We start from the raw sequence: 24,441 nt of genomic DNA, 5'->3' as shown, positions 1-24,441 counted from the left end.
AGCCCTTGAAACACAAGGGCCTGGGGGCATGTGCTACACAGTAAAGACTATCACTGGGGCATCCTCTGAAGAGAGGAAGCGCTACGAATGTATGGGACTAATAAAATGTAAGACAACCTGAGCAAACCTAAGACTGTATTAAAAAGCGGTTCTGGACCGAGAAACATAACAGGATGAAGGGGGATGTGTTGCCGGTATGCTAAGGGAAAGTGTTTCTCTCAGATTCGGCTTCCCGACACTCCAGGACGTGGAGGACGGTCAGCCTCTCCCTGCATTTACCACAGGTTGGAGGGTGTTAGATACGGGACCGTTTCCTGAGCCTACTTAGAGTTCACCAGACCACATCGAATTGCACCACAGCTAATTAAGGAGCGCAGAAGCACGGATACCACACTGTGAAAACCTGGCACCGTCGCCCCCATCCGCCTATTCTGACAGCGCATTGCAAGTTAGCAAGGCAAGACCGCAGGGAGAAGCAAGCCCTCGGACATTGGGGGACCAAGCAGGGACTCTTCGCCGGGTGTGACTCCATCGCACGGGCGCCTACCATTGGCCAAAAATGACACCAGAGCGGGCTCGCCGATTGGCCTAAAATGGCGTCACCTGAGCGGGCTCTCCCATTGGCCGAACGTGACGTGTCTTCGAGACACCAAAGGGTTTAAAAGACGCAGACCGAGAGCATTCTTGAGCATTCCTTCATTCTTCTCTTTCGAGCTTGTTGCCACGGGCCGCAGCGTCCAAGTTGCTGCCGGCCCGTAATGACTTTATTTACAGTGAGAGTCAATGAACAGTCTTAATGTAAATAAACCTCCCAAGTTTTTCATCCCAAAGTCCTCAACTATTACAAGGGTCATTTCCGGTGAGTAGAAAATTATGAGTGCCAAATGTGTGTCCTATTCCGAGACGACAGAATAAGACATCTGTTTGCCATAATTTTGTTGCAGAAGGCCAGAATCCTAACCGTGGCTTTATCACGTGGAGCTTATTTGTTTCCTCGTCCCGCCCACATGCACTACCAGTGGTTTCGCAGTTTCGTGAGAAAGGCCTCAGTTCTGCGACAGGCACATCAGCGATAGGGTTAACAGCTTGCGATGCGATTGACGTGGCCATCTCGTCCGTCACAACGTTACCCTCGATGCTCCTATGGCAAGGCACCAAGAATATAATGATATGCTGGTTACATATGTATGCTTTACACAAGACTGAATAGAGTTCATTAAATACTGGATTTGTGTGTATAGAGTGACATCAAGCCTTCACGACACTCAGGGAGTGTGTATACATAACTGCTTTGTGGAGTTTTGATTTTCTTATATGCTTCACAGCAGACAGTAGTGTGTAGGCCTCGGCCGTAAAGATACTTGTTTCCGGATGTAGTACATTGGATTCCAAGAAGGATGGGCCGACAGCTGCATAGGACACCCTGGCATTTGACTTCGAAGCCGTCTGTGTAGAACTCTGCAGGAGTGCTTGTGCTGGAGTTCTAGGAAATGAATTTGGATTTCGATCTCTGGTGCGTGTTTTGTAACTTCTAGAAAGGATATGTCACATTCTACCACCTGCCACTCCCAAGGAGGTAACAGCTTGGTTGGATGCATTAGGCGAAGCTCGAGGAGTGGGACATGCATTTCATCACTAAGCTCCCTCACACGCAGCGAGAAAGGCTGTCTTACAGAGGGACGATTACGGAAAAGTGTAGCACACATCATATCGTTAACAGTGTTAAAACATGGATGTTGAGGATTGGAGTGTATTTTCAGGAAATATGTGAGGCTGATGTAAGTTCTCTGCAGATGAAGTGACCATTCATTTGATTCCGTGTATAAGCTTTCAATAGGGCTTGTCCTGAAAGCGCCAGTGGCTACATGGATACCTAGATGGTGGACAGGATCTAGAATCTTTAGTGCGCTCGGAGCGGCAGAGTTATATACGACGGCACCATAGCCCAATTGTGATCGAATTAGGCTCTTATAAGCGTTCATCAGACACTTCCTGTCGCTACCCCATGTTGTGTGGGATAGAATTTTCAGTAAGTTCATTGTCCTTAGACATTTTTCTTTAAGATATTCAGTCTGCGGAAAGAAAGTAAGCCTGGACTCAAGTATAATACAGTAAAACCTCGTTACACCATACCCGCTTAAACAGTAGTTTTGTTTTAAAAGTAGTAAAGTCAAATCCCCGACTCAGCGGCCATTGAACATAATGTGTTTTGTATCCGCATAAACCGTACCAGCTTATTGCATACGCATCGGTTAAAACATAGCATTTCCACTTTTCGTCGCACAAAAACGGCAATTCGTCGTCTCCATCGAGTGGCCCGGCAGAACAACAAGCCTCAGAGATCGGAACAACGGCCTCCAAGCGCCCTGCGTGTTTGCACATGAAGCCACATCAACATCACTTCGGCACGATGCCAGAGATGCCAGAGAGCATTGTGGCATCGTGCAAGCGAGGACTTGCGTCATGCCAAAGCTCGGATAAAAAAAAGGCGCCGAGTGCTCAGCATAGAAGAAAAATTAGACATCTGTGCTACCGAACGTGACACGGAGAAGTCGGCGCTGGCACGCGACAGGGATCTGCTGTTGACTACGGCGTGTGGTATTTGGAATGCGAAGAAGTTGCTCGGCAGCGCTGCTGCGACTGCGAAGAGATGTCGGCTACAAGGTTAGACTTTTCGCCATCATTGCCTCTGTTGTTGCCGAAGTGTCGACTAGCGACAGTGACGAGGACGGCATGAAAAGTGACAGCACAGGCGATTTAATCCCGACAGTGGCAGAAGCTGCGCGTTACGTCAGCCTCATGAATGCAATCGTCGCGACGAGAACAGCACCCGGCAAGAAAAAGGCGCCCCGGGACTTCTGCAGCACTACTGCGCGTGGACACGGAGAATACGTAATGCCAACGAGGAATCTGCCATGCCAGTGTTTGCCGAGAAGAGGGGACTGCCTGAAAAGCTGGCACGCAGCTTCAGTAAGTTTGAGGCCGCTGTCGTTGTGCTAGGCCGCCACGGCATTGAACGAAAATAAGACTTGTTGCACGAAGTGAATAAATACTGCACGTTTTTTCCCCTTTCATGGCACTCTCTCAGAGTTCCATTTTCGATAGGTAAGTGGGCGATCTCGTGCTACTTCGGTTAAACAGTACTACCATTTAGTACATACTTTTTCCGAGCTCCGGCCAACTACGGTTTAGCGAGGTTTCACTGTACTTAGAAATTTGTTTTTTGTTGATAGGTATTTGATGTCCACACAGTTGAACGCAAGGATCTGGAACCAGGCCTCTATTTCAAGTAAAAAGAACACGAACTTTTGTGGGGGTTGATTTTAAATCAGTTTTTGTCTGCCCACTTCGACACCTTGTTCAAGCCCTGCTGTAGCTGTCTCTCGCCTACTGCGAGGTTACAGGATTTGAAGCAGATTTTAAAGTCGTCCACATAGATGGCATAAAAAAAATGGCAGGTGGTAATGAAGCACGAAGCGTGTTCATCTTCACGATAAAGAGTAACTAAGCACGCCTCCCTGAGGTACACCCGTTTCTTGTGTAAAAGGTCGCGACAATACGTTGCCGATTTTCACGCGGATGATACGATTCAACAAATAGCCTTTAATTATTTTCAGCATATTTCCACAGATGCCCATTCCCGACAAGTCTCGCAAGATCCCGTAACGCCCCCATGTTGTGTCATATGCCTTCTCCATATCAAGGAATATCGACAAGAAAAACTGTTTATGTACAAATGTATCGCGGATATATCTTTCAATGCATACAAGATGATCTGTTGTCGACCGGCCTTCTCTGAAGTCACACTGATAAGGATAAGTATACTGTTGAGTTTAAGGAAATGTACGAGGCAGCGATTAAGCATTTTTTCAAAAAGCTTACACAGGCAGCTTGTAAGAGCTATCCGGCGATAACTTGCCGCCACGAATGGGTCTTACTCCTGCTTCAAAACAGGGTCCATCATCGCTTCTTTCCATGTGTGTGGGAGGTATCCGGCAGCCCAAATAGTGTTGCGGAGTGCGAGTAGTGTAACTTGTGTAAGTGTGCAAGTTTTCGATCCTGTCATACGTGACTGTCAGGTCCCGGTGCAGTGCTCTTGCATGAGATCAAGGCAGCTCTCAACTGGCCCACTCAAGGCCCAGAAGATAAGCCTCTGCCAAGGCTTCAAGTTGTGGGCATACCTACAACTTGAAGACACGACGATGCCTGGGCACAATAGCTGCACAGTGCATTCCCATTTCTGGCCACCCACTGAAGCAAAAGGCTTTCACTGCATAGGGGAAGTGAAGGTCCGGCCCCTAACTTTAGAAAGACCACGCGTTTACGAAAACTTGCGGCGAAAGTAGTGCCGGTGATAACACTGTTGTGAATTACTGCACTAAAAAGCTGCAAACATTGCTCCGCCATTTTTTTTTTTTTTTCAGACAACATTTTGAACTGCAATGAAACTGCCTTTTACAAGTTTCTGCCAGACAAGAGTCTCTGGAGATCCTTGCCATGGAGGCAAAAATAAAGAAAATTGCTGTTCTGCGTGCCAACATGTCTGGAATAAAAAAAGCTTCTGCTTTTGGTTATTGACAAAACAAAGTCAAAAATGCTTTAAAAAAATTAAGTCTTCCCATGTAGTACGAAGCCAACACCAAAGCCTGGATTACAAAACCGTTGTTCAAGGTCTCAGGCCTGAGCCTCAGAGATCAAAGGTTTGAGGAACAGAATACCAAGGCGATTCTTTTATTAACTGCCATGCCCATAGCCTTGTCAAAAATTTGAAGGCACTTGAAATTAAGTTTTCTGCCACCGAACACCCCAAGCATCCTCCAGCCCATGAATCGGGGCATCATCAAGAACATGAAGGCCTGTACCATTCAGGCCTACCACGTTGCATGGCGACATGCCTAGACAGTGGAAAAAGTTGCAGCCTGGACTTGCTGTCAGCCATGCACATTCTCGCTGATGATGCGTGGAACGCTGCGAGACCAGGCACAATAACACAAATTTTTTTTTTGGCCCCGGCAAAGTTTTAATAGAAATTTGCCATAACGTGCTAGAATTCGGATGTAGCGAACTGCTTTCTTTTTCTGCAGCATTTGCTGCGCACAGATGCAACCACCCACATGGCCACCAAAGACTGTCCATAGACCAGACGGAAAGGCAGGAGCTGCGGCATTGCCAGCATACTATTAGACATATCGGTGCTCGTACTGCGATAGGCGATGGCGGGTGCCCGCATTTAATTCAGGAATACACAACTAACAAAACTGCACCGTGAGAATTGCCCGTTCCCACTCTTGGCATGCTTCACCGCAGAGCTACTATGTTGAGGCAAAGCTGACTTTTGGGAACCGGAATTATGCAATGTGTTGTGCTTTCCAAGCTTCGAAGCCATTGGCGAGGATTACAAAGATGGAGTGTCGGTGCTATTGCCGAGAGCGGCAAATTGTTTTAATGAAAAACACGGCACCGAACAGCAAAAAGATTAGTAGCGCATGTTGAAGTAGCTAGGTCTAGCGTTGCCGCAGTGGTGGCTACGGCTTCCAATGCATCTGCATGCAAGAGCGCCAATTCGAGGCGGCGAGAATAAAAACGGCAGTGTTGGCTTTGATTAATACAGTTTCGGACTTGCGGTCGTGGCAAAATGTTACAAAAATTGGACGACTTATATATTGACTATGGGATACGTGCACATGGTGCCGCGAAGCCGTTCGCATTATCGGGCATGTCCCAAAAATCGGGTGTCCGGAAAATCGGTTGTTCACTGTACACAGGCAACTCCTCCAGCCAGCGACACGGCATTGAAGACAATTTGTTACAACTCCTCTCTTTTACTCCAGCCAGCAATACGGTGACTCATTTCCTTTCAATAATATGACACCTGGTTTTCCCTGACAGAAGCACATATTCACCGAGTTTTCTCCGAGTATTTCTTTACTATTCAAAATCCCCGTGAATTCCCGGTTTTCCCAGTTGGTAGACAACTCAATTCCACAGCTACCTTGTTTCTACCCATTTTCTACCTGCTCTCTACCAGCCTCCCCTCTGGAGGGTTGCATGTTAGTGGAAAGGCAAGCGCTGCAGTTTCTGCAATGCTTTTGTGAGGGGTCATGGATAATTACAGCCGACAAGAGGGTATTCCGGTGACGCCTAGGGAGCTCCAGAGGGCACTGTACACATGCGATGGAAAAATCCGAACGAGTTGCTCACATTTTTCCTTTTTGTCACACCCCTGCCATGTATATGCCCATTCTGAACCACCCCACAATGCGGCGTGCAAGACAGCTGCAGCAGCAGAAAAGTCAGAGGAAGAGGCAAAGAAAGCTTCAGTTTAATGAAATTAAATGAAAATAGAACCATGGCAACACCTCACTTCAGTGAAAAAAAAGAAAACAGGCTGGCTTCAGATAGGGACATTCTACAATGGATTGCATCCATGTCATGTATTGGATAATTTAGGAATTTGTGGAGTACAATAAATTTCTCTATACGACTTTCATAGGTACACAAGGATAGTACGCACAAACACTTGTTATAATGAGGTTCAAAATTCATGGCATTCTATGAACAAGTCATAAAGCCTAAGATACTTTGTTATATCGAGAATTTATATTGAAGCTTGTTATATAAAGGTTTAACTGTACTTTGAAACAGGACAAAAGTAGTAGTTATTCACACAGTGAAACCCAGCCATATTTTATCCTTCAGTAAGAACAGTTGTCCGAAACCACACCAATGGTGTGGCAGAAAGCACCACTCTTCCACTGTGCCCAGCTTGCTCTGAAGTCTGCAGGAATTGCTGAAAAACTGTCACTACATCTTGAAGCATGCCGTGGTAGGCCAGCCAGTAGATGTCAAAGTCAACATTGGCACCGAGGTCTCCCAAAATAAACATTTGACACACTCGAGAACGAGCCTTCTCTCTTAGCTTCTCTGCACCAGCTACATGGTCCGAATGGAAAGCTCTGCACTATTCACCAATGGGTAACCCAGCAAAAACAAAATGGTAGTTTGAGAGCATGAGAGGCCATGAAAAAGGGAGGAGTGCACTTCAACTTTGCCTTGAGGTGTGGCTTCTCGTCAGTGCAGGGTTGTGGTGCTGAAGCTACAAAAAAAAAAAAAAAACACAATCTGAATATCCAATATCTGAATAGCCATAGTGGGGACTCCAGATTAATTTTGACCACCTGGGGTTGTTTCACGCGCACGTAAATCTAAGTTCACGGGTGTTTTTGCATTTTGTCCCCATCGAAATGCAACCACCGTGGCCAGGACCTCATCCTTAGCAGCATAACCCCAAAGCCACTAAGCAACCATGGTGGGACCCACCATGGTTGCTTTCTCGTGCCTGCAGGAAATGTAGCAGGCATGACTGCTAAATTTTTATAAATTCTCCGAATTTTTGGTGTGGGGAATGTGCAAAAAAATTGAGTACACATGAATGCTCTGCACTGCCACAAATATGCAACTGTGCGATCGATGTTGTTAAAACGCAGTATCACAACGTAGGCTTGGCAAGTGCAGACAAACCAGCCAAACCACTGTCAAAACAGATATGCGCATCCAGTCGGGAATTTCAAGTTGCTATTGCAACATTTTGCTGCCGGCAAACCTTTTGGACATGGAGAGGACTGCATGTGAATCCGTACTCTGTTATTGCGGCTGTCAGTCCAGCCAGGGTCTGATCTCGCAATCACAAGGTGTACGAGCGCGAGGGCAGAGTGGCTGGCTTGTCACCAGCCACTCAGTCAGCCACACTAGTTAGGCTGCTAGGCCTAACATGCACTGTTTCGTCACCACGCTTTTGCTAGAATATGTATTTGCTTCACTATAACTGATGGAGTTGGATACCACATTCTTAATTTTACTACTATAGCAGTAGATCACCTCCTTACTATAATTTAAAGCATAGCCAACAAACTTTATATTTACTTAATATATACACGATAACTTGTTATAGCTATGTGTTTATATCGAAGTTCGACTAACACTTGCACCAGTACAGGCAGCGTTCACATGCATGTCACACCTGTGCTGGCCCTCCTGGTCGAACAATCGCAGGGAGAGGCAGAGGGCCGCAGCAGCCTGTTTCGAGGGTAGCACCCATGCCATGGGGTAGTCCAGCAGGCACAGTTCCAGCACCAACTTGGCCAGGTTGTGCTCCACAGTGTCAACCTGCATTGCATTAAAGCCGCAATAACGTGGAAGTGTACTTTTCAGTGTCCACCGTCTCATCACTGCTTTGGCAGAGACAAATTCAAGGGATTCTAAGGATGTGCAACAGCATCCCACGTAGCAATTTTTTTACTAGGTATAACCATGTTTTGCAAGCACTATTAAACTATAGATACAAAAATTATATTGCAAAGGTCCAGCCTTCATGCCCAATGAGGTACAAAGAAAGCAGCATAAACATAGAAGGGGAACCCGCACGAAGCGCCGGGTCTTTCGTGTACTGTGGTGTTTATCCAATTTCATGCAGGTCGACGTACGAAGCAGGTGTGCACTTCTGCAAGTATTCAAACTTTTGTGCAGTTAAACAACCTGTAATATTAAGATACTCAGAAAATTCCAGTGTTGCACTTGATTCTGTTATAACTGAACTGCACGAAAAATGCTGAGGGGACAAACATTTTATTTGGAAAGGAGTACAGGCAAATGCACGTATAGCACTACAGTAAAACCTCCTTATTACAGAAAACTGGATAATTCATTTTCATCCTCTGGTCCCGGCAGGAGTATGCATCATTTAATGCAATCAACCTCATTCATTCGGACGCTTTTGGCCACCCATTGCTTAATTCAATGAACTCATGGCACTTGGCAAGCGCCACGAAAGAGCAAAAATGGCACCATCGTACAAATGAAACGAAGCACTGGAATCCGAATCGTCATAGTCAGCAGAAATCATACGTGAATGAGCACATAGCCAGAACGCTTCGTGCCTATTGGCGCCCTTAAAGCCTTTATCCTTGAGTTTACCGTCACACAAAGCACCACATTGGCTGCGTGGCTTAAAAACAGCGTAGTGGCCACCCATTATCACTTTGATAGCGACCGCAGTTTCATTCGCAGTTGTTTGACTAGGTGCAAGCGCCGGATGTGTAGCTTCAGAGCAGCAAGGTTACCGTCCATGATCGAGTCTATAGTGGCCACAGTTTCGTCTGCAGTGGGTGGAGCAAGCAGTTTCAATTTGGCTCTGTGCAAGCCTCTGGAGGATGAAGAGCACTGCCTACATCGCAATGTACAAACGATCTGTTGGCAACCAGCTCACTGGTGAACAAATAACCGGGTTGTGTGCACGGTGTTTGATCTGGAGGACAATCCCAATTGCTGTCCCCCAGATATTTGGGCCTTGCCGTTGGGTGCAGGAGTTGGCCGAGGTTGAGAAGGACTTTGCGATGAAAACTGGAGGTTTATTTACGTTATTTACAGCGAGCATCCAGGGAAAAAGAAGAAAAAGCACAAAGCAATCCGCACCTGCGCTCCCTTTCTACCATCTCCTTCAGCGAGCACAGAAATACGCTGCGTAAGTAGAGGGTGGTGCACCGAGAAAGTGCAAAGTTGTGTCGTTTGGAGCGAAGCCACAAATCTCTCAACACTCAAAGTACGAACTCACGCAGTCGACCATATCGACGATTCTGAAAACCACAAGCATGATCATGAAGGCTAGTAGCAGTGATCCTGCCGATCAATGGAAATGGGGGACTGTGCGCATGGGCAAAATCCACCTAGTGTGAAACCAACACGGTAGCAGCTGCTGACATTAGCGATCTCTGGGAGCATGTCGCTACTGGCGATAAACTAGGTGCTTCGATGAAGCAGTTTCCGAGTGCAGGTAGTGCTGCGACACAGACGGCGGTGTGGTGCGACGAGGGCGATGACAGCAACAGCAGTCACGGCTAGATTGGCTGTGGCCCGCCTTTGACACCGACCCCCAACGTTCACGCACAGTGCACTGTCGTCGATAGAGTCACTCACCGATTTCATGCACACTAAATTACAGCCGTCAGTGTTCACGTAGCCGTTAGACGCAATGGACACCGCAGTTGTGAACTTGAAACTTCCGCAAAAGCAAGTGCAGATTTCTATTTAAGCCTGCCTAACGCTTGACACGCTGCTTAGAGATATAAATTAACGTTTCATTTTTTACAGGCTACTTTCTACGACTGCAATTTTTTATCCAAAGTGCCAAATTTGGTGTCAGAGCATGTTTTTTTTTACTCCAGTCCAGATATAGCGCCGATCGGGTATAACTATCAGATTTTATAGTTCTTGATATCGTTATAAGTGGACTGCACTGTATTGGCGGTGCCGCGGAGCTGTCCGAATTACCAAGCATGTGCAGATTATCAGTGTCCGATTTATCTGTCGGTGACAGTATATCGCTCATCTACCTGTGATCGCTTCTTCCCCAGCTGGCCACTATTACAATGTCTCCATTTGGTGCATGATGCACCTTCCTGTATAGTCCTTCTCGAACATTCTCACCGATTCTACACCAAAGGTGTAGAATCGGCGAGTTTCATCAGATTGCCTGAGGCTGCACGATGCGAATGGTGGTGTACAATCTGGAACTTACGCTGGAATGTAAGGCGAGTTATGTATAAATAGCAAACACGCTTCACCTGCAGATCGGACCAATGATCATGTTCTCCGTTATCATTGTGCTTCTTGTGTTACTTCTTTTTCAAGGCACAAGTTCACACAATAAAAAGTTACGTTAGTACCTCATGCCTTTGGCAGTCTCTTATTCTTCCCGGCCACAATATGTGGCAATATCAAGGCTGTGCTGTGTAGCCATGAATCAGGCCAAATACGCAGGCTGCTTAGATGCAGACGCACCTGTGCTGCCTTGGAGTTTCGGCGCAGGAAGTGCAGGGGCGAGGGTCGCCCCAGGGACCAGTCGAGCGTGCGAAGGATCTGCCGCTCCATGCGCAGCACTTCCTTGCTCTGGTACGCACCGTCGGTGACATAGATCATGTCTTCAACTGCGGGTGGCCTCATCTCCTCAAACTTGCAGGCAACAAAGATGGCCGACACGCCCAGCAACTGAAGCTTGGAACGGCTCACACTCTGCTCCTGCGAAACACACCACGGTACGGTCAAACAGACAGAGTGCCAGTTCAACAGTGGTCTGCTGCAAGCTCCAGCACATAATGCCGCGCATTGCACTAGGTATAGTGTGCACCCATTTTTGACAGGACAGCGACAGTCAAATGGACTTGATGTGCCAAGAAAATCGTATTGTTATTATTGAGTTGCACGAAAAATGTCGAGTGGACAATGATTTGAACATTTTGTTCAGACAGAAAAAATTACAGTGAAACCCACTTATAAGCATTACCTCATATAAGACTGATTGGATGTAACAATGAGCCCTACAGTAAAATAAAGTGCTTGCTTCAATGTTCCCATGCTACATTACTGGCTGTAACAAATGTAGCTACTGAGTGTCTGCACCAAAAAGAAAAGGAATCCAGAAGAAAAAAAGATATGCGAGCTGCTTCGCGACATCTGCCTTTGTGCTGTGCACACACCGTCCGTCTCCCTTCCACCGGCCAACGCTACAAGGGACCCTGTGCTTCATCGAAGGCCACATCTTCAGCAACTGCCCCATCATCTGGGCTGACAATTTTATCGGTGAACCGATGTTTATAACATCACTGTGACTATATTATCACGTCGTTAACGGGCGTAGTTGAGAAACAGCAATTCTACAGCTTTGATTGCACCCTGTTTATATGTTCCTGCCAGCTATAACGCGTTTTTTTTTTCTGAGTGCCTTTGCATCTGTTGAAAATATAGCTTAATCGATCTTATGAGAGCAGAATGAAAAGCTTGCATATTGTGTACTGTCTATTCACACCAAGGTTGCCCTTCCGCGCATAATATTTTCCTAAGAACCTGACATTGCAGACATCCACAGCTGTTCAGTGGCATGTTTCCTTTACGCCCTTAACGCTTTGAAGGTTTTTGCCGTACATGTACGGCAGCGGTTTTCTGTCCCGCAAGGTCTTTACCGTACGGGTACGGTTCCGACCCTCCATTTGAAATTTCGCGACATAATGACAATGCATGCTCACCGGGAGGTGCTGCCACCTCTTAGCACTTACAAGATGCATTTGAAATTGGTGCTACTTTCTTGGGGAGATAAACAGAACTGATTGCTAGCTTCAGCGCGTCGCTCAGACTGCGGCAATGCCCCTTTGGCGGTTTCGGTTTCGCCGCGTGATCGCAACGGAGGCGCGCGAAACGTGATTTTTCTCTTTATCGGTACGCTATCACAGGGGCAGCAGAAGTTGATTTCTATCTTGATTGACGTTGCTCTTAGCTTGTTTATCACCGCCGCTCGCGAGGTATTCTCGCTCTCTGCTGCAACGTGCTTACGCGAGAGGGTGCCTCAGACCTCTGCCGCACGCAGCCGCACGCAAAGATGTCGTGTGCGCCAACACAACTCCTCGCTCCGAGAGAACAGACACGCATTTTAGGTGTGCAGACTGCGATAAGGCGCTGTGCGTAGACCCGTGTTTCAAGGAGTACCACGCTCGGAAATACTATTGAACATTTTGCAGTTCTAAGTGATGCCGAAACCAAAATACTGTTCCTAATTATCTTTTACTATTAATGCCCGACTTCATACATTTTGCACATTCAATATCCACAATAATGTAATCTGACCACCTGGGACAGTCTTTTTTCAAAATAATTCTACCCTCAAAGGGTTGAGCGGTCTCGTTCCTTGTGGGTGCTGACCTGCCAATCTTTTTGCACGACCTGGCAGCTCTACTGATTATCTTCAGGGTGCATACTTCGCTTCGTTATGATGTGCCGCTATCGGCAGCAAAGAAAGTTCCATTCAGGCCAAGAAGGCCGCTTGTAGCACATCTCAGCCCAGCACTACGGAGCAGGGCAGGACAGTTGCCAACGGTGTGGGATTACTTTCTACTCTTCTCTGCAGAGTTGATAAAGACAATCTGAAAAAATGCTGCAAACAGATATGCTTGGATGCATAATCTTGTAGCTGCACAGCTATGCTGAGTGTCCTCGGTCCTGGAAGAGGTGCATTACTCTAGACTAACTAGTGAAGTAGGTCCCTTCGACTTCTTATCGGACCATCCTCGGAAGATGCCAAAAAGGTGGAACTTCAAAATGTTATGAGGACTACAAAAGTGAACAGAAACCAGAAGTCTTGTGGGAACAGTGCGGAGTGCACCTATGCTTCACAAAATCCAGAAACTACTTCACTGCATGGCATGAGCGACAACTGGTCTTTTCTTTTTTGTACCACAAGAACGGCAGTGTACTAACATTTCTTTTTTCATACTATTCCAGGGTTATCTTCGAAATGTATATTTTGAATATCCTTTGATATTAATGTTTTTGTAGATATGTTTTGTTTATTGTTTTTATCAACTGGCAGCAAAAATAACACTTTATAGAATTTTTATGTGTACATAATACTTTTTTTGTTTGGCAACAAGTTTTTGGAAAGAGCATTTTCTTATGCCCAATATGCTATGCTGGAATGCTTGCTGGAATATTATTTCTAGGGGTAAATAATTTTTTCCCGAGTCCTATAAAAAACATCCATTTTCTCTCAGTAACAGAAGAGTTAAGGGGGAACGAGGCACCTGAAATCACCTGACAGGTTATGACAAGGTTATGAAATCCTTCATTACCTCACTGAGGTTATGAAGCATTTTACATTAACGGAAGAGCCCACTAATGACCGTTTGATGTTTTTAGACATTGAAATTGTTTTTAAACCTCATCACGTGTGCTGGAGCTACTTGCCTCGCTCAAAGAAAGGGATTTTCCCGTTTTCATCTGCACACTCCGAACTCGTAAAACGAGGCATCGCTAAGGCATGTTTTAGAGCTGCTCTGAAGTGCTCGTGCGAGCACTCTGTTGAACAGAGCTTTTCAGCACAAGTCAACAGACGAACATCAGCAGGCTACCCGACCAGCGTGTTGTGCAGTGTTGCTGGTGGCCTTGTAAAAGAGTTAAAGAACGCCGGAAACCAAACTATGCAGTCACCGCCTTCGATATCTAGGCTTGCCATCATTCCTTATGTACACCGCATTTCCCATGACATTATGAAAATTGCAGCCAAGGCAGGAGTGAGGGTGGTGTGCAATGCCCCTAATAAACTGAGCGGGTTGTGCAAAATAGTCAATAAGGAGGATACTGTCACGTGCAAAGGCTGCTATAAGACGCATGTATTGACTGTATGACTTTATTGACAGTACAACGCAGGTAGTCTATAAGATCCCACTTGATTGTAAACGTTGCTATATCGGGCAAACGGGGAGGTGCATTAATGATCGCCTGCACAAGCATGCCGCTTCACTAAAAGGAAACCCGTACAGTCATCTGGTTGCCCACTGTAACACGTGGTTCCACTCCGATCTAAGTGCGAAATTGGCAGATATAGTGAAAAGCATGCGCGGGAAATCTTTGAAGTATTTTGGATATTCGAAAGTGGCGACACATGCATGTCAGTTCTGCGTCCCTCACGCTCTCAACAAAAACTCAATTATCTTCTTGGCTGACGCTTATCTTTCTTATCCTTTTTATGTTCTTTGTCACATTCAACAATGTCTTTATGTGATGCTTCTACAAATAAAACATTTGGTTGGTAGTCAGCGCTCTGTCCTCTGCTCTTTACTCACTCGTCCTGCGTTGCGCTGTTCCCATTTTTATTTTAAGCAATTTAGCATTCTGCCACGAAATCCCAGGACCAGCCAGGTCTCTTAAGATTCCATCTTGCCACGTGGTATCGTACACCTTTTCTTAATCAAAGAAAACTGCACGGCAGTGTTTATGTAGAAATGCATCACGTATTTCATGTTCTAGTCGCACGAGATGGTCAGTGGTGGAGCAGCCCCTTTTGTATCCGCACTGGTGCTTGTCTATTAGGCTTCTTGTTGTATTAGGCTTCTATTAGGCTTCTTGATGAATGCGAGTCTTATGTTTGTAATGCTCTCGTAGGATTCAGCTAGACAACTTGTTAGTGCAATGGGTCTATAGCTGCTAGGGGATGTTGCGGGTTTACCATATTTTAGAAAAGGCACTACTGCTGTGTTTTTTTAAATCTGTAGGCATTACCCCAGACTCCCCTATCTTATTGAAAAACTTAAGTGTCTCTACCGATGCTTTAGATTGGTGTTCCAGCATTGTGTGGTGGACACGGTTAAGATCTGTTGCCGTTGTTTTACTGGTGGAAAGAACACTGTTCAATTCCTGAATTGTGAGGTGGTCATTATTATAAAGTTCATTAAGCCCCAGTGGTGGGCAGCCTGTTTCTCCACCGAATGTTTATATTTTAAGAATGTATGCGAGTAGTTCACTGAGCTGGAGACTCTGCAAAACGGCTCGCCTAATCAGTTGGCCTGGTCTTGTGTGTGTGCTTTGACATGCAAGTAGTGGCATTGTGTATGACGAGTACTCCCTTAAATTTCCTCACCAGGTCCAACATTCGTTTTTATGTGACTACTATTGATTGAAGATATGTATTTTTGCCATGACGATTTTTCTGCCTTTCTTCGAATGAATCTTACTTTCGCTTGTTTTAAATTTAAAAGGTTGCTATATGTGAGGTACCTCCGTAGAATTTTCCAGGCCTTTTGTTCTTTTTTCGCTTCAGTACACTCGTTTGTCCACCAGGGATTTAGCTTCTTGTGTGCTGGGGTATTGCCTATGACTAGGGTATTGCCTTTTCTGCCGCTGAGATTATAACCTCAGTGATTTTTTTTGTTAAGTTCGTGAACACTTAGTTCTGGTGAAAAGACAACTTTCAGTTTCGCATTTTCCATAAAAGCCGGCCAGCCAGTGAGCTGGAAGTTCCACCGGCGTGGCCTAGTTACTAAGGTTTGTGGTGATGACTGCAGTTTGACGACTGCGTGTAAGTGATTACTACCATATGACCTGTCGAGAGCTTCCCATTTAGGATCCCTAAAAAGAGATAGCAAAAAGCTATATCTAAACAACTAAAAGTGCGGGAAGTCTGAAAAGTAGGTTGGTGCATCATCATCATCATCAGCCTGGTTACACCCACTGCAGGGCAATGGTTTCTCCCATACTCCACTACCCCGGTCATGTAGAAATTGTGGCCATGTCGTCCCTGCATACTTCTTAATCTCATCCGCCCACCTAACTTTCTGCCACCCCCTGCTACGCTTCCCTTCCCTTGGAATCCAGTCCATAACCCTTAATGACCATCGGTTATCTTCCCTCCTCAGTACATGTCATGCCCATTTCTTTTTCTTGATTTCAACTAAGATGTCATTAACTCTCGTTCATTCCCTCACCCAAACTGCTCTCTTCTTATCTCTTAACGCTACACCCATCATTCTTTCCATAGCTCGTTGCATCGTCCTCAATTTAAGTAGAACCTTTTTCATAAGCCTCCAGGTTTCTCCCCCGTACGTGAGTACTGGTAAGACATCTGTGATGCACTTTTCTCTCGAGGGATAATGGCAACCTGCTGTTCATGATCTGAGAATGCCTGCCAAATGCACCCCAGCCATTTCTTATTCTTCTGGTTATTTCAGTCTCATGATTAGGATCCGCGGTCACTACCTGTCCTAAGTAGATATATTCTCTTACCACTTCCAGTGCCTCACTACCTATTGTAAACTGCTGTTCTCTTCTGAGACGTAAGATTACTTTAGTTTTCTGCAGATTAATTTTCAGACCCACCCTTCTGCTTTGCCTCTCCAGGTCAGTGAGCATGCATTGCAATTGGTCTCCTGAGTTACTAAGCAAGGCAATATCATCAGCGAATCGCAAGTTACTATTGTCACGTGGTGGTGACGTTAAGAACACAGTAGCAATACTGTGAAAGGCAAAACTAGATTTTATTGGGCGAACCTGTGCCCACAAAACAGGCTACACTTATAGCACAACGAAAGCAGCGAACACAGTCGGCGATCGTCGGAAATCTGATCAGCGGGTCAAGCGCGTCGGCTTTTATAGAGCAGTCGTCGAATGTTCCAGACTAATCGTTCGGACCCGCGTGCCTTCCACAAAGTTCTACACCATTCGCGTCAGGTGATGAAATCAGATAACATAAGGTTCGGCGACAACAGACAACGGATAGAAGCATCGATAACTTTCCAGAAACGTCGGATACATGCAGGCACGTCCGTCGCTGTGCGATTACAGTTGTTAAGCGGCGAAACGTGGTCGTCCGATAACGATAAGTACACGTGTCACTATGGTATTTTCCATTAACTCTTATCCCCAATTCTTCCCAAGTCGCCCATCAGTATAGTGTATTTTGTTTTGACTTTACCCATTGCCAATTCCACGTCTTCACAGAAGCTTTCGACTTCCTGGTCATCATGACTGGATGTAGGGGCGTAGACCTGCACGACCTTCAATTTGTACCTCTTATTAAGTTTCACGACAAGACCTGCCACCCTCTCGTTAATGCTACAGAATTCCTGTATGTTACCAGCTATATGCTTATTAATCAGGAATTCGACTCCTAGTTCTCGTCTCTCCTCTAAGCCCCAGTAGCACAGAAAGTACCTGCTTTTTAGCACTGTACATGCTTCTTTTGTCCTCCTAACCTCACTGAGCCCTATTATATACCATTTACTACCTTTTAATTCCTTCAATAGCACTGCTAGACTCGCCTCACTAGATAACGTTCTAGCATTAAACGTTGCCAGGTTCAGATTCCAATGGCGGCCTGTCCGGATCCAGGGATTCTTAGCAGCCTCTGCTGCGGACTGAGGGTCGGAGTTTGATTGTTGTACAGTAGAACCCCGCTGTTACGTTCCTCACTGCTGCGTTTTCCCGGCTGCTACGTCGTTTTCATCCGGTCCCGGCATAGCTTCCATAGGATCCAATGTATAAGCAACCCCGCTGTTACGTAGTAGCTGTGAAAACGTTCCCGCATGATGCGTCGCAACCCGAACCCGCCTGGGCTAAAGTAGGCAATGCGCTCCAACCGCCATTTTGACCTTTGACGAGTTTTGACCGGGCTTGGCTATGGAACTGGCTGCAAAAAACCGCACGCGAGTTTGAGAGGCCGCCACTAGGTGGCCATTCGTGAAAAATGCTCTCGCTATCATCACTGATTACGGTCACCGCATGGTTTGTTGGACGGGTCGACTCACGGAGGAAGGAAACTCGGGAGAGGCCCTGACGTCACTCTTTGTGAAGCTATAGCTAAAGGGAAGCCGGAAGCTGGCGGTGCTCATGGCGTTGCTCCGCCTATCAGGCCAGCTCTCCTCTCTTGTTTACATTTCTCGCGAAACCACGCCGCGCTGCGCGGAACCGGGCTGCTCGGACACACGCGCTCCGCAGCAATACTAAACAATCGTTAGCACGTTAGCATGATTACGCCAAAGAGGGCAACATTTCCCGCGGATATTCCTTCGTTCGTTGCCATTGCCGTGGCACGGTGACGACGAGGAGCACGAGCCGCATGATGCTGGGGAGTTGCCAAATCCCAGCTTTGGCAAAGCCGTCGCGGCTCTGGACGTCCTCCGCAGGTACGTCGCACCTCACAGCGACGCTGACAGCAATGCCGCCTTCCAGGCTATTGAGAAACGTGTGGAGATTTCTAGCGAGCGAAAGAAACGGCAAGCCACCATTGTAGACTCTTTTTTAAGTTCTAAGCGCACTCTGTGGAAATAAATTGTCTATAGTTGAAGCTGCACTTTTTCATTCATTTTCGGAGCTTTCCTCACTGTTGCGTTTTCCCGGCTGTTACGTTTTTTTTCCTCGGTCCGGTGAAAAACGTATGGACGGGGTTCCACTGTATTCATATAGGAGGTTGTGGCCAAGTACTCATATAGGAAGTTGTGGCCAAATACTCAGGTCCGTGCACCTGAGTTTAAAAGAGATGTCATTTGACAATACAATATTGAGTTGCCCTCTTTGGTCAGTTGTGACACTGCCCCAAAGAGTGCAATGAGCATTATAAATCTAAAACAAGTGGCTCCGGTAACTGATCTGTTAAGTCTCCCAGGTCTCGAGTAGTGAAATGGCTATGGGGAGGAATGTACAATCAACAGATGGTGACAGTCTCAAATGATAAAACGGTGACAGCTACTGCAAGGTAAATATACCTGGTAGCGAAGCTTCCATAGGAGCCCATACGTTCAAAACATGGCGGCCCATTGGCGGTTCATGGGGCTTAGCGCCATCTGTATGTGGTGGGAACACTTCCGGCGAAAGAAAAAATAATGTGACGCCATGTCCGTTAAAAGCAGAAGTGACATGTTGTTTTCGAAGGCGCGAAATTTGTTTTGTTGCCCTGCCTTTGGAGCTATATATTCAAGTGCCCCGCCATTGAACTTGATGGGCGTTTCGAGCTTTCAGCGCGGAAAGCGATGCAGGAAAAGCCTAGCCGTATGGTTGAAGTCGCAGCCATGCACAGAACATACTTGCTTTGGAGGCCAATGAAAGCTTTAGGTGTAGAGTGCCGATCCTATTGTCGGATACCAAGCCAGTCGGGCAGCGCAGTCGCACGAAAACAACTACACAATTATCTGGCGGTCGTAACTCACTACTTTTGACTGAACAGATTAAGAAGCGATGAAGCTACCCGCGTCACCAAATTCAGACAAACTTCAACAAGCAAAAAAGCATTAACTGTGAAGGGGGGCGTATTTCGACAGGTGAACTTTACGAGTGCGCCTTTCTGCCCATTTCAAGACTTGCATTGCATTGCGAGTGATAGTGGCGTAACGTCCCCTGTAGCGATGGGCGCTGAAAAGAAATGCATTTATTACTAGTCAAAAAATTAAACTTGTATTTTCTTAACTCGTGACGAATATACAGTCGAACCCAGCTATATCGAACTCGCCAAAAAACACCTATCAGTTCGATATAGAGCATAATTCGATATAAGCCTGCTAAATAATTGGATGTCATAAAAGAACATACCATTTATAAAATCACTTTTATTGATGAAACTAGCTTAGTTTCGCACGAAATGGTCCTGCATTTTCTTCTACTTGGGCAATTTCGCTGCGTGCGAGGCACGCACTTTTCCACTTCGTTTAAGGAGTCGGAGCAGCTGAGGCCGCAACATTCCGCATTCGCGCAGAAGCACCGGACTAGTGCGAGCGCATCAATCACTTCGGAGAATGTGGGCCAAAGACTGTCGTTGCTTTCGTCGTTGTGCCCATTTTCCCTTGTGCTCGGCACGATGTCGGCAATCTAGTCTTCGTTTGAGGGCTCTCTCGTGGTCGCGACACCATCATTTGCGCTCACAAACTCTTCCACCGTTGATTCGTCAACAGCTTCCGGAAATTCTGACAGCTCGCTCCAAACTTTGGCAACGGCAACGGCTTCGTCGCATTAATCAGAATTTACAGTCATCACCGAGCACGCGGAAGTCAGTACGGCTGAAGCTATTTTGGATGAACCACTCGTACACGGCCGTGCGTACGCGTCGGGCGTCACGGGCACTACGGGCACCGGGTCGTGAGTTAGGCCGCTTTAGCCCTAATTTCCCCCCTTCAAAATCGTGCAGAGAGTGCATCTCGGAATCTTGTACGTTCAGGGACATCCGACTTGTCACCGCGTTCGACCCGATTTATGATTTCGAGCTTCACGACGAAAGGCGAATTCTGCCGCTTCATCACGGCAACACTGCGGGAGAAGGCGCACACAATGAATCAGATAAGCAGCCAGACAGCTCGCACTTTCGCCATCTTGCACGACGACGGCACAAGAGCCTCTGATTGGCTGTCTGAGCAAGCGCTGCGGGCGGGCCAGGATTATTTTTTGTAGGGGGGCGTCGGCGGCTCCGAGGTAGCGCGGTCACGTAGGGAGAGCGGTTGGATGGAGCCGCGCCGCCGGGTTTTTTTCCGTCACCGCGAGGGAAAGCCAACTTCCGGGGGCACTTTCCGCCGCTTGACGTTCGATATATCGGGAGTCGCTACTAGTTTTGTTCGATGTAAGCGTAATTTTTGCTATATATACTCATTGTAACTATACCGTGTCCAGAAATTGTTCGATATATGGAATAATTCGATGTAAACTGGTTCGATATAGTCGGGTTCGACTGTATAAAGTTGACTAGGAATTTTATTTTCGTTGAATGAATCTGTCTTGTTTGAATAAAAAATGCTTTTTTCTTTCCCAATGTTTGTTCCCTCCAAACATAGTCGCGCTTGAAGCGCTGCTCCCATAACCCCCCATGCTGATGTCGGTGACAATCTGTACTGAACCACTTTTCGCCCGAAGCTTCGCGACCTATTTGAATCGACCTTGGCTATTGTCTTGTACGTAGTATTTAATAAAACATTCTGTGTGGGAATGCTGCCTTGGATAACAATAGGGACACCTCCTAATAGACTGTTGGAGTGCTCGTGGTCCTTTTTTACAACAGTAAAACCTGTATGAAAATGTATTTTTGGGACCTTGATTCGTTTCTTCAAGGCAGAATGCTACTGGTGATAACTTATTTATAAGTCTTTGATGTCACCTAGATGGTGAATGCAATTCCAATGACTGATGAAAGCGATTTTATTGGAATTGAAAAAAAATTACTTGTGTGTGATTACAAGCTTAGAAGAGATTACAAGGGCAGTAACCATTCAGGTTACCTGTCCCTTTTTCGGGTCGACCTCAATCGCCTTCTGAGGCGCTGGATGATCAGGAGCCAGGTGCCACCCACTGCCGAGCCCAATAAGGGGACGCTACAGGTTCCAAAGGACCTGTAGATGCCAGCTATACAATGCCACTATAACCTAATGTATATACCCAAGGCTGAATATATTACACACAGTTAACCCTTGCCACCCAGAAATTTGCAAGTAAGAATAAGTGAGTAGAAGACAGGAAAGATTGAAAGTGAGAGAGAAGGAAAAAGATTGAAGAGGGGGACAGAAAAAGGAGACTGCCGATTTTCCCCAGGTGGGTCACTCCGGGGATGCCGTCTATGTAAAGCAGAGGCCAAACAGGTGTGTTGCCTCTGCTGGGAGGCCTGAAAGGTCCAAACATCTGGCATCTGTTCAACCCTCAGGATCCTTCCTTGCCCAGACACGGCTAAGCTGTGCACGGCTACACGTGGGAGGGTCCAACCCTCATGTGCTCGGGTGTGTGGTGTCGCAACATACCAAACGCCCGCTGACGCAGACGCCCCTGCGGGGCCCAGAAAACAAGTAGTGATGCATAACCCCGAATGTCCAAAGCCAGAAAAAAATAAAAAAACTTACCTCGAATGTAGGCCTTACCTCGAAAGTACGCGAAAGTGAAGAGCGTTCACAAAATGACAAAAGCATTTAGTTGATATGAACATGCCGAGCTCACTCTACGTCATCACTACCGTTGGCCTCGTCCGTATAACGAAGACCACACGTTCGTTTGCGCACGCGTGCCCATGCATACACAGACAGTGCGGCATCGCACGAGTCGAAAAGCGGCGCGATCTCTGAACAGCTCCACTGTTATTGCACACTTATCTTCCTTATCACTGTCATCTCCTCGTTGCAGCACACGCAAAAGCGTCTCCTGTTGCCCCTCCCAATGATGGAGGTTTTCCTCATCGATGTTGAAGTGACGCCTGCCTTACTATTCCCCTGCGGCTTGCACAACTTTTCGGTTGAAAGTGGCACTATAGTGTACCATTACGATAACGCCATGCCACACTCCGATACCATAGAACCTGCTCCAATACGACAGGTCAAAGCGACATAACCGCTCGTGTACTTCAATTGGCTACTGGCCCGGCTAGTAGCGGCTGCGATACCGACTTCTCTATATGACACTAGCTATGGACCATATTGATCATTTTCAGTTACAAACGGGCACGTTTAAAAAAAAATGCCAGAATCTAAGCCAACGCTAGAGTTTTGTACCGTAAAAACCTGCGTATAATATGAACCCGCATATAGTATGACGTGAAACTTTTGGGACACGAAATGGAAAAAAAAGTTGTATCCGCGTATAATAAGAGTTGGGAAAACTCAAGGACAACATTTCAATTGCACTCCACACTTTCATCACTGTCTTCCTCAGCTGCGCTTTCTTCGGATAGTTCCTTGTCTGATGTATTTTCCCAGAGGTACTCTTCTGTACCATCGAGAGCGTTTGAGATGCCGATGCCGCACTTCTGGGATGCACAATGCACAAGGTCCTCTGGTATGCTGGCCCATGCGTCCACAATCCACTTGCATAGCGTGGCTGGTGAAGCCTGCTTCAGCCGCCATCACTGCAGGCTCACCTGAGCGTCCTTGAATGGCTTGTTCACACAAACTGCAGCCGAGACATCACCCCACCCGGGATAACGATAGCGCTCGGAATGGCAGCAACAAGTGCGAATGTACAGAGAAAACTTGCGGCTACTTCTGAAACCTACAACAAGTGGGAACTCGTGGCGACAGTTCACCCGGACCATCGACTGTACGATGGAATTCCTATGGCAGCATGCTCTACCAAGCCTGAGACAGGGATTACAGAAGAAGCCTTCAGCATCAACGAGCCAGGTACAGATCGTCGGTGACGTGGGGCTGTCAAACAAGGTACAGCAAGTACTCAAATGTGGGCCGAAGTTCGCGACTCAGCCAAAGATGTCTGCTCCCGATCTATTGGCAATGGTACGACAAGTGTCAAAGCAAGTACCTGAAGTCGAGTCGGAAAGGTGTGTATCTGAGGGAGGATGTGCTTACGCGGTCCCGTCCCCTTAGCGAAAAGTTCTCCTTGAACAAGACTTAAGTTCTCGAAAGACAATGCGCTCACACTTATCCCTGCGGATAAGGAGGGTGGTTTCGTGGTGATGAACAGGACAATGTATAATTCAAAGGCTCGTGAAGCCATTTCGTCAACTTTCAGGGTCCACAAGGACATAACACTTAAGAAAGTCCAAAATGAAGCAAAGAAGCTATGCAAAAGCTTCAAACTAGATGGCTTATCCCAGTCTATCGAAAAAAGCACATAGGGGGACCTTGAATTGTTTTTGTCAGCAAAAACACACAAGCTGGAATGTCCCCTCTGAGTGAGTGTCAGAGAATGCTACTTGGCAAAAAGATGTAGTGACGTTCTTACAGAAACACTTAAAGCTCTTGCCAATCGACGACCCATTTTGGTAACCAAGTCTGAACAAGTGGTGGAATTCTTTAAAGACTGAAGACAGGAACCTTGTTGCTTTTTCCATTGACTTAAAGGATCCGTACTATTCTCTCCCACAGATGACGCGATGAAATGTGTATCTGACTGCACTGACAAGTTTGGAGCGGTTCGATTCTAAAACGCTTGTGGTTTGACTAGCGACAGATTGTTAGAACTTCTTCGTTTTCACGTTAAGTCGACTTACTAGACTTGAGAAGGAAACGTCAAACAGAAAGATGACATATGCATTGGCTCATGTATTGCTCCCTGCTTAAGTGACTTGCATCTAACTAACCGTGACCAGGTTCTTGATGAACGCCTGAAAAATGACACCGATGTCGTGAAAGTGTTCAGATTTGTTGACGATTT

The 24,441-nt window shown here is 46.5% G+C and overlaps 1 protein-coding gene across 1 annotated transcript in view; it reads right to left on the bottom strand.

Annotated features, from left to right (window-relative positions):
• The window catches only part of LOC126535571 (G2/mitotic-specific cyclin-B2-like), a 94,471-nt gene that overhangs the window by 17,215 nt on the left and 52,815 nt on the right, over window positions 1-24,441 (bottom strand). The window contains exons 6-7 of the mRNA XM_055073214.2: window positions 10,837-11,073; window positions 8,021-8,166 (exon numbers count right to left, since the gene is read on the bottom strand). Coding sequence (XP_054929189.1) covers window positions 8,021-8,166; window positions 10,837-11,073 — 383 coding nt within the window. The remainder of the gene's footprint in view (window positions 1-8,020; window positions 8,167-10,836; window positions 11,074-24,441) is intronic.

Source organism: Dermacentor andersoni, chromosome 7, assembly GCF_023375885.2.
Source record: "Dermacentor andersoni chromosome 7, qqDerAnde1_hic_scaffold, whole genome shotgun sequence".
Taxonomy (NCBI): domain Eukaryota; kingdom Metazoa; phylum Arthropoda; class Arachnida; order Ixodida; family Ixodidae; genus Dermacentor; species Dermacentor andersoni.
The sequence above is the reverse complement of the archived record's forward strand: the minus strand, read 5'-3'. Positions and strand labels throughout refer to the sequence as shown.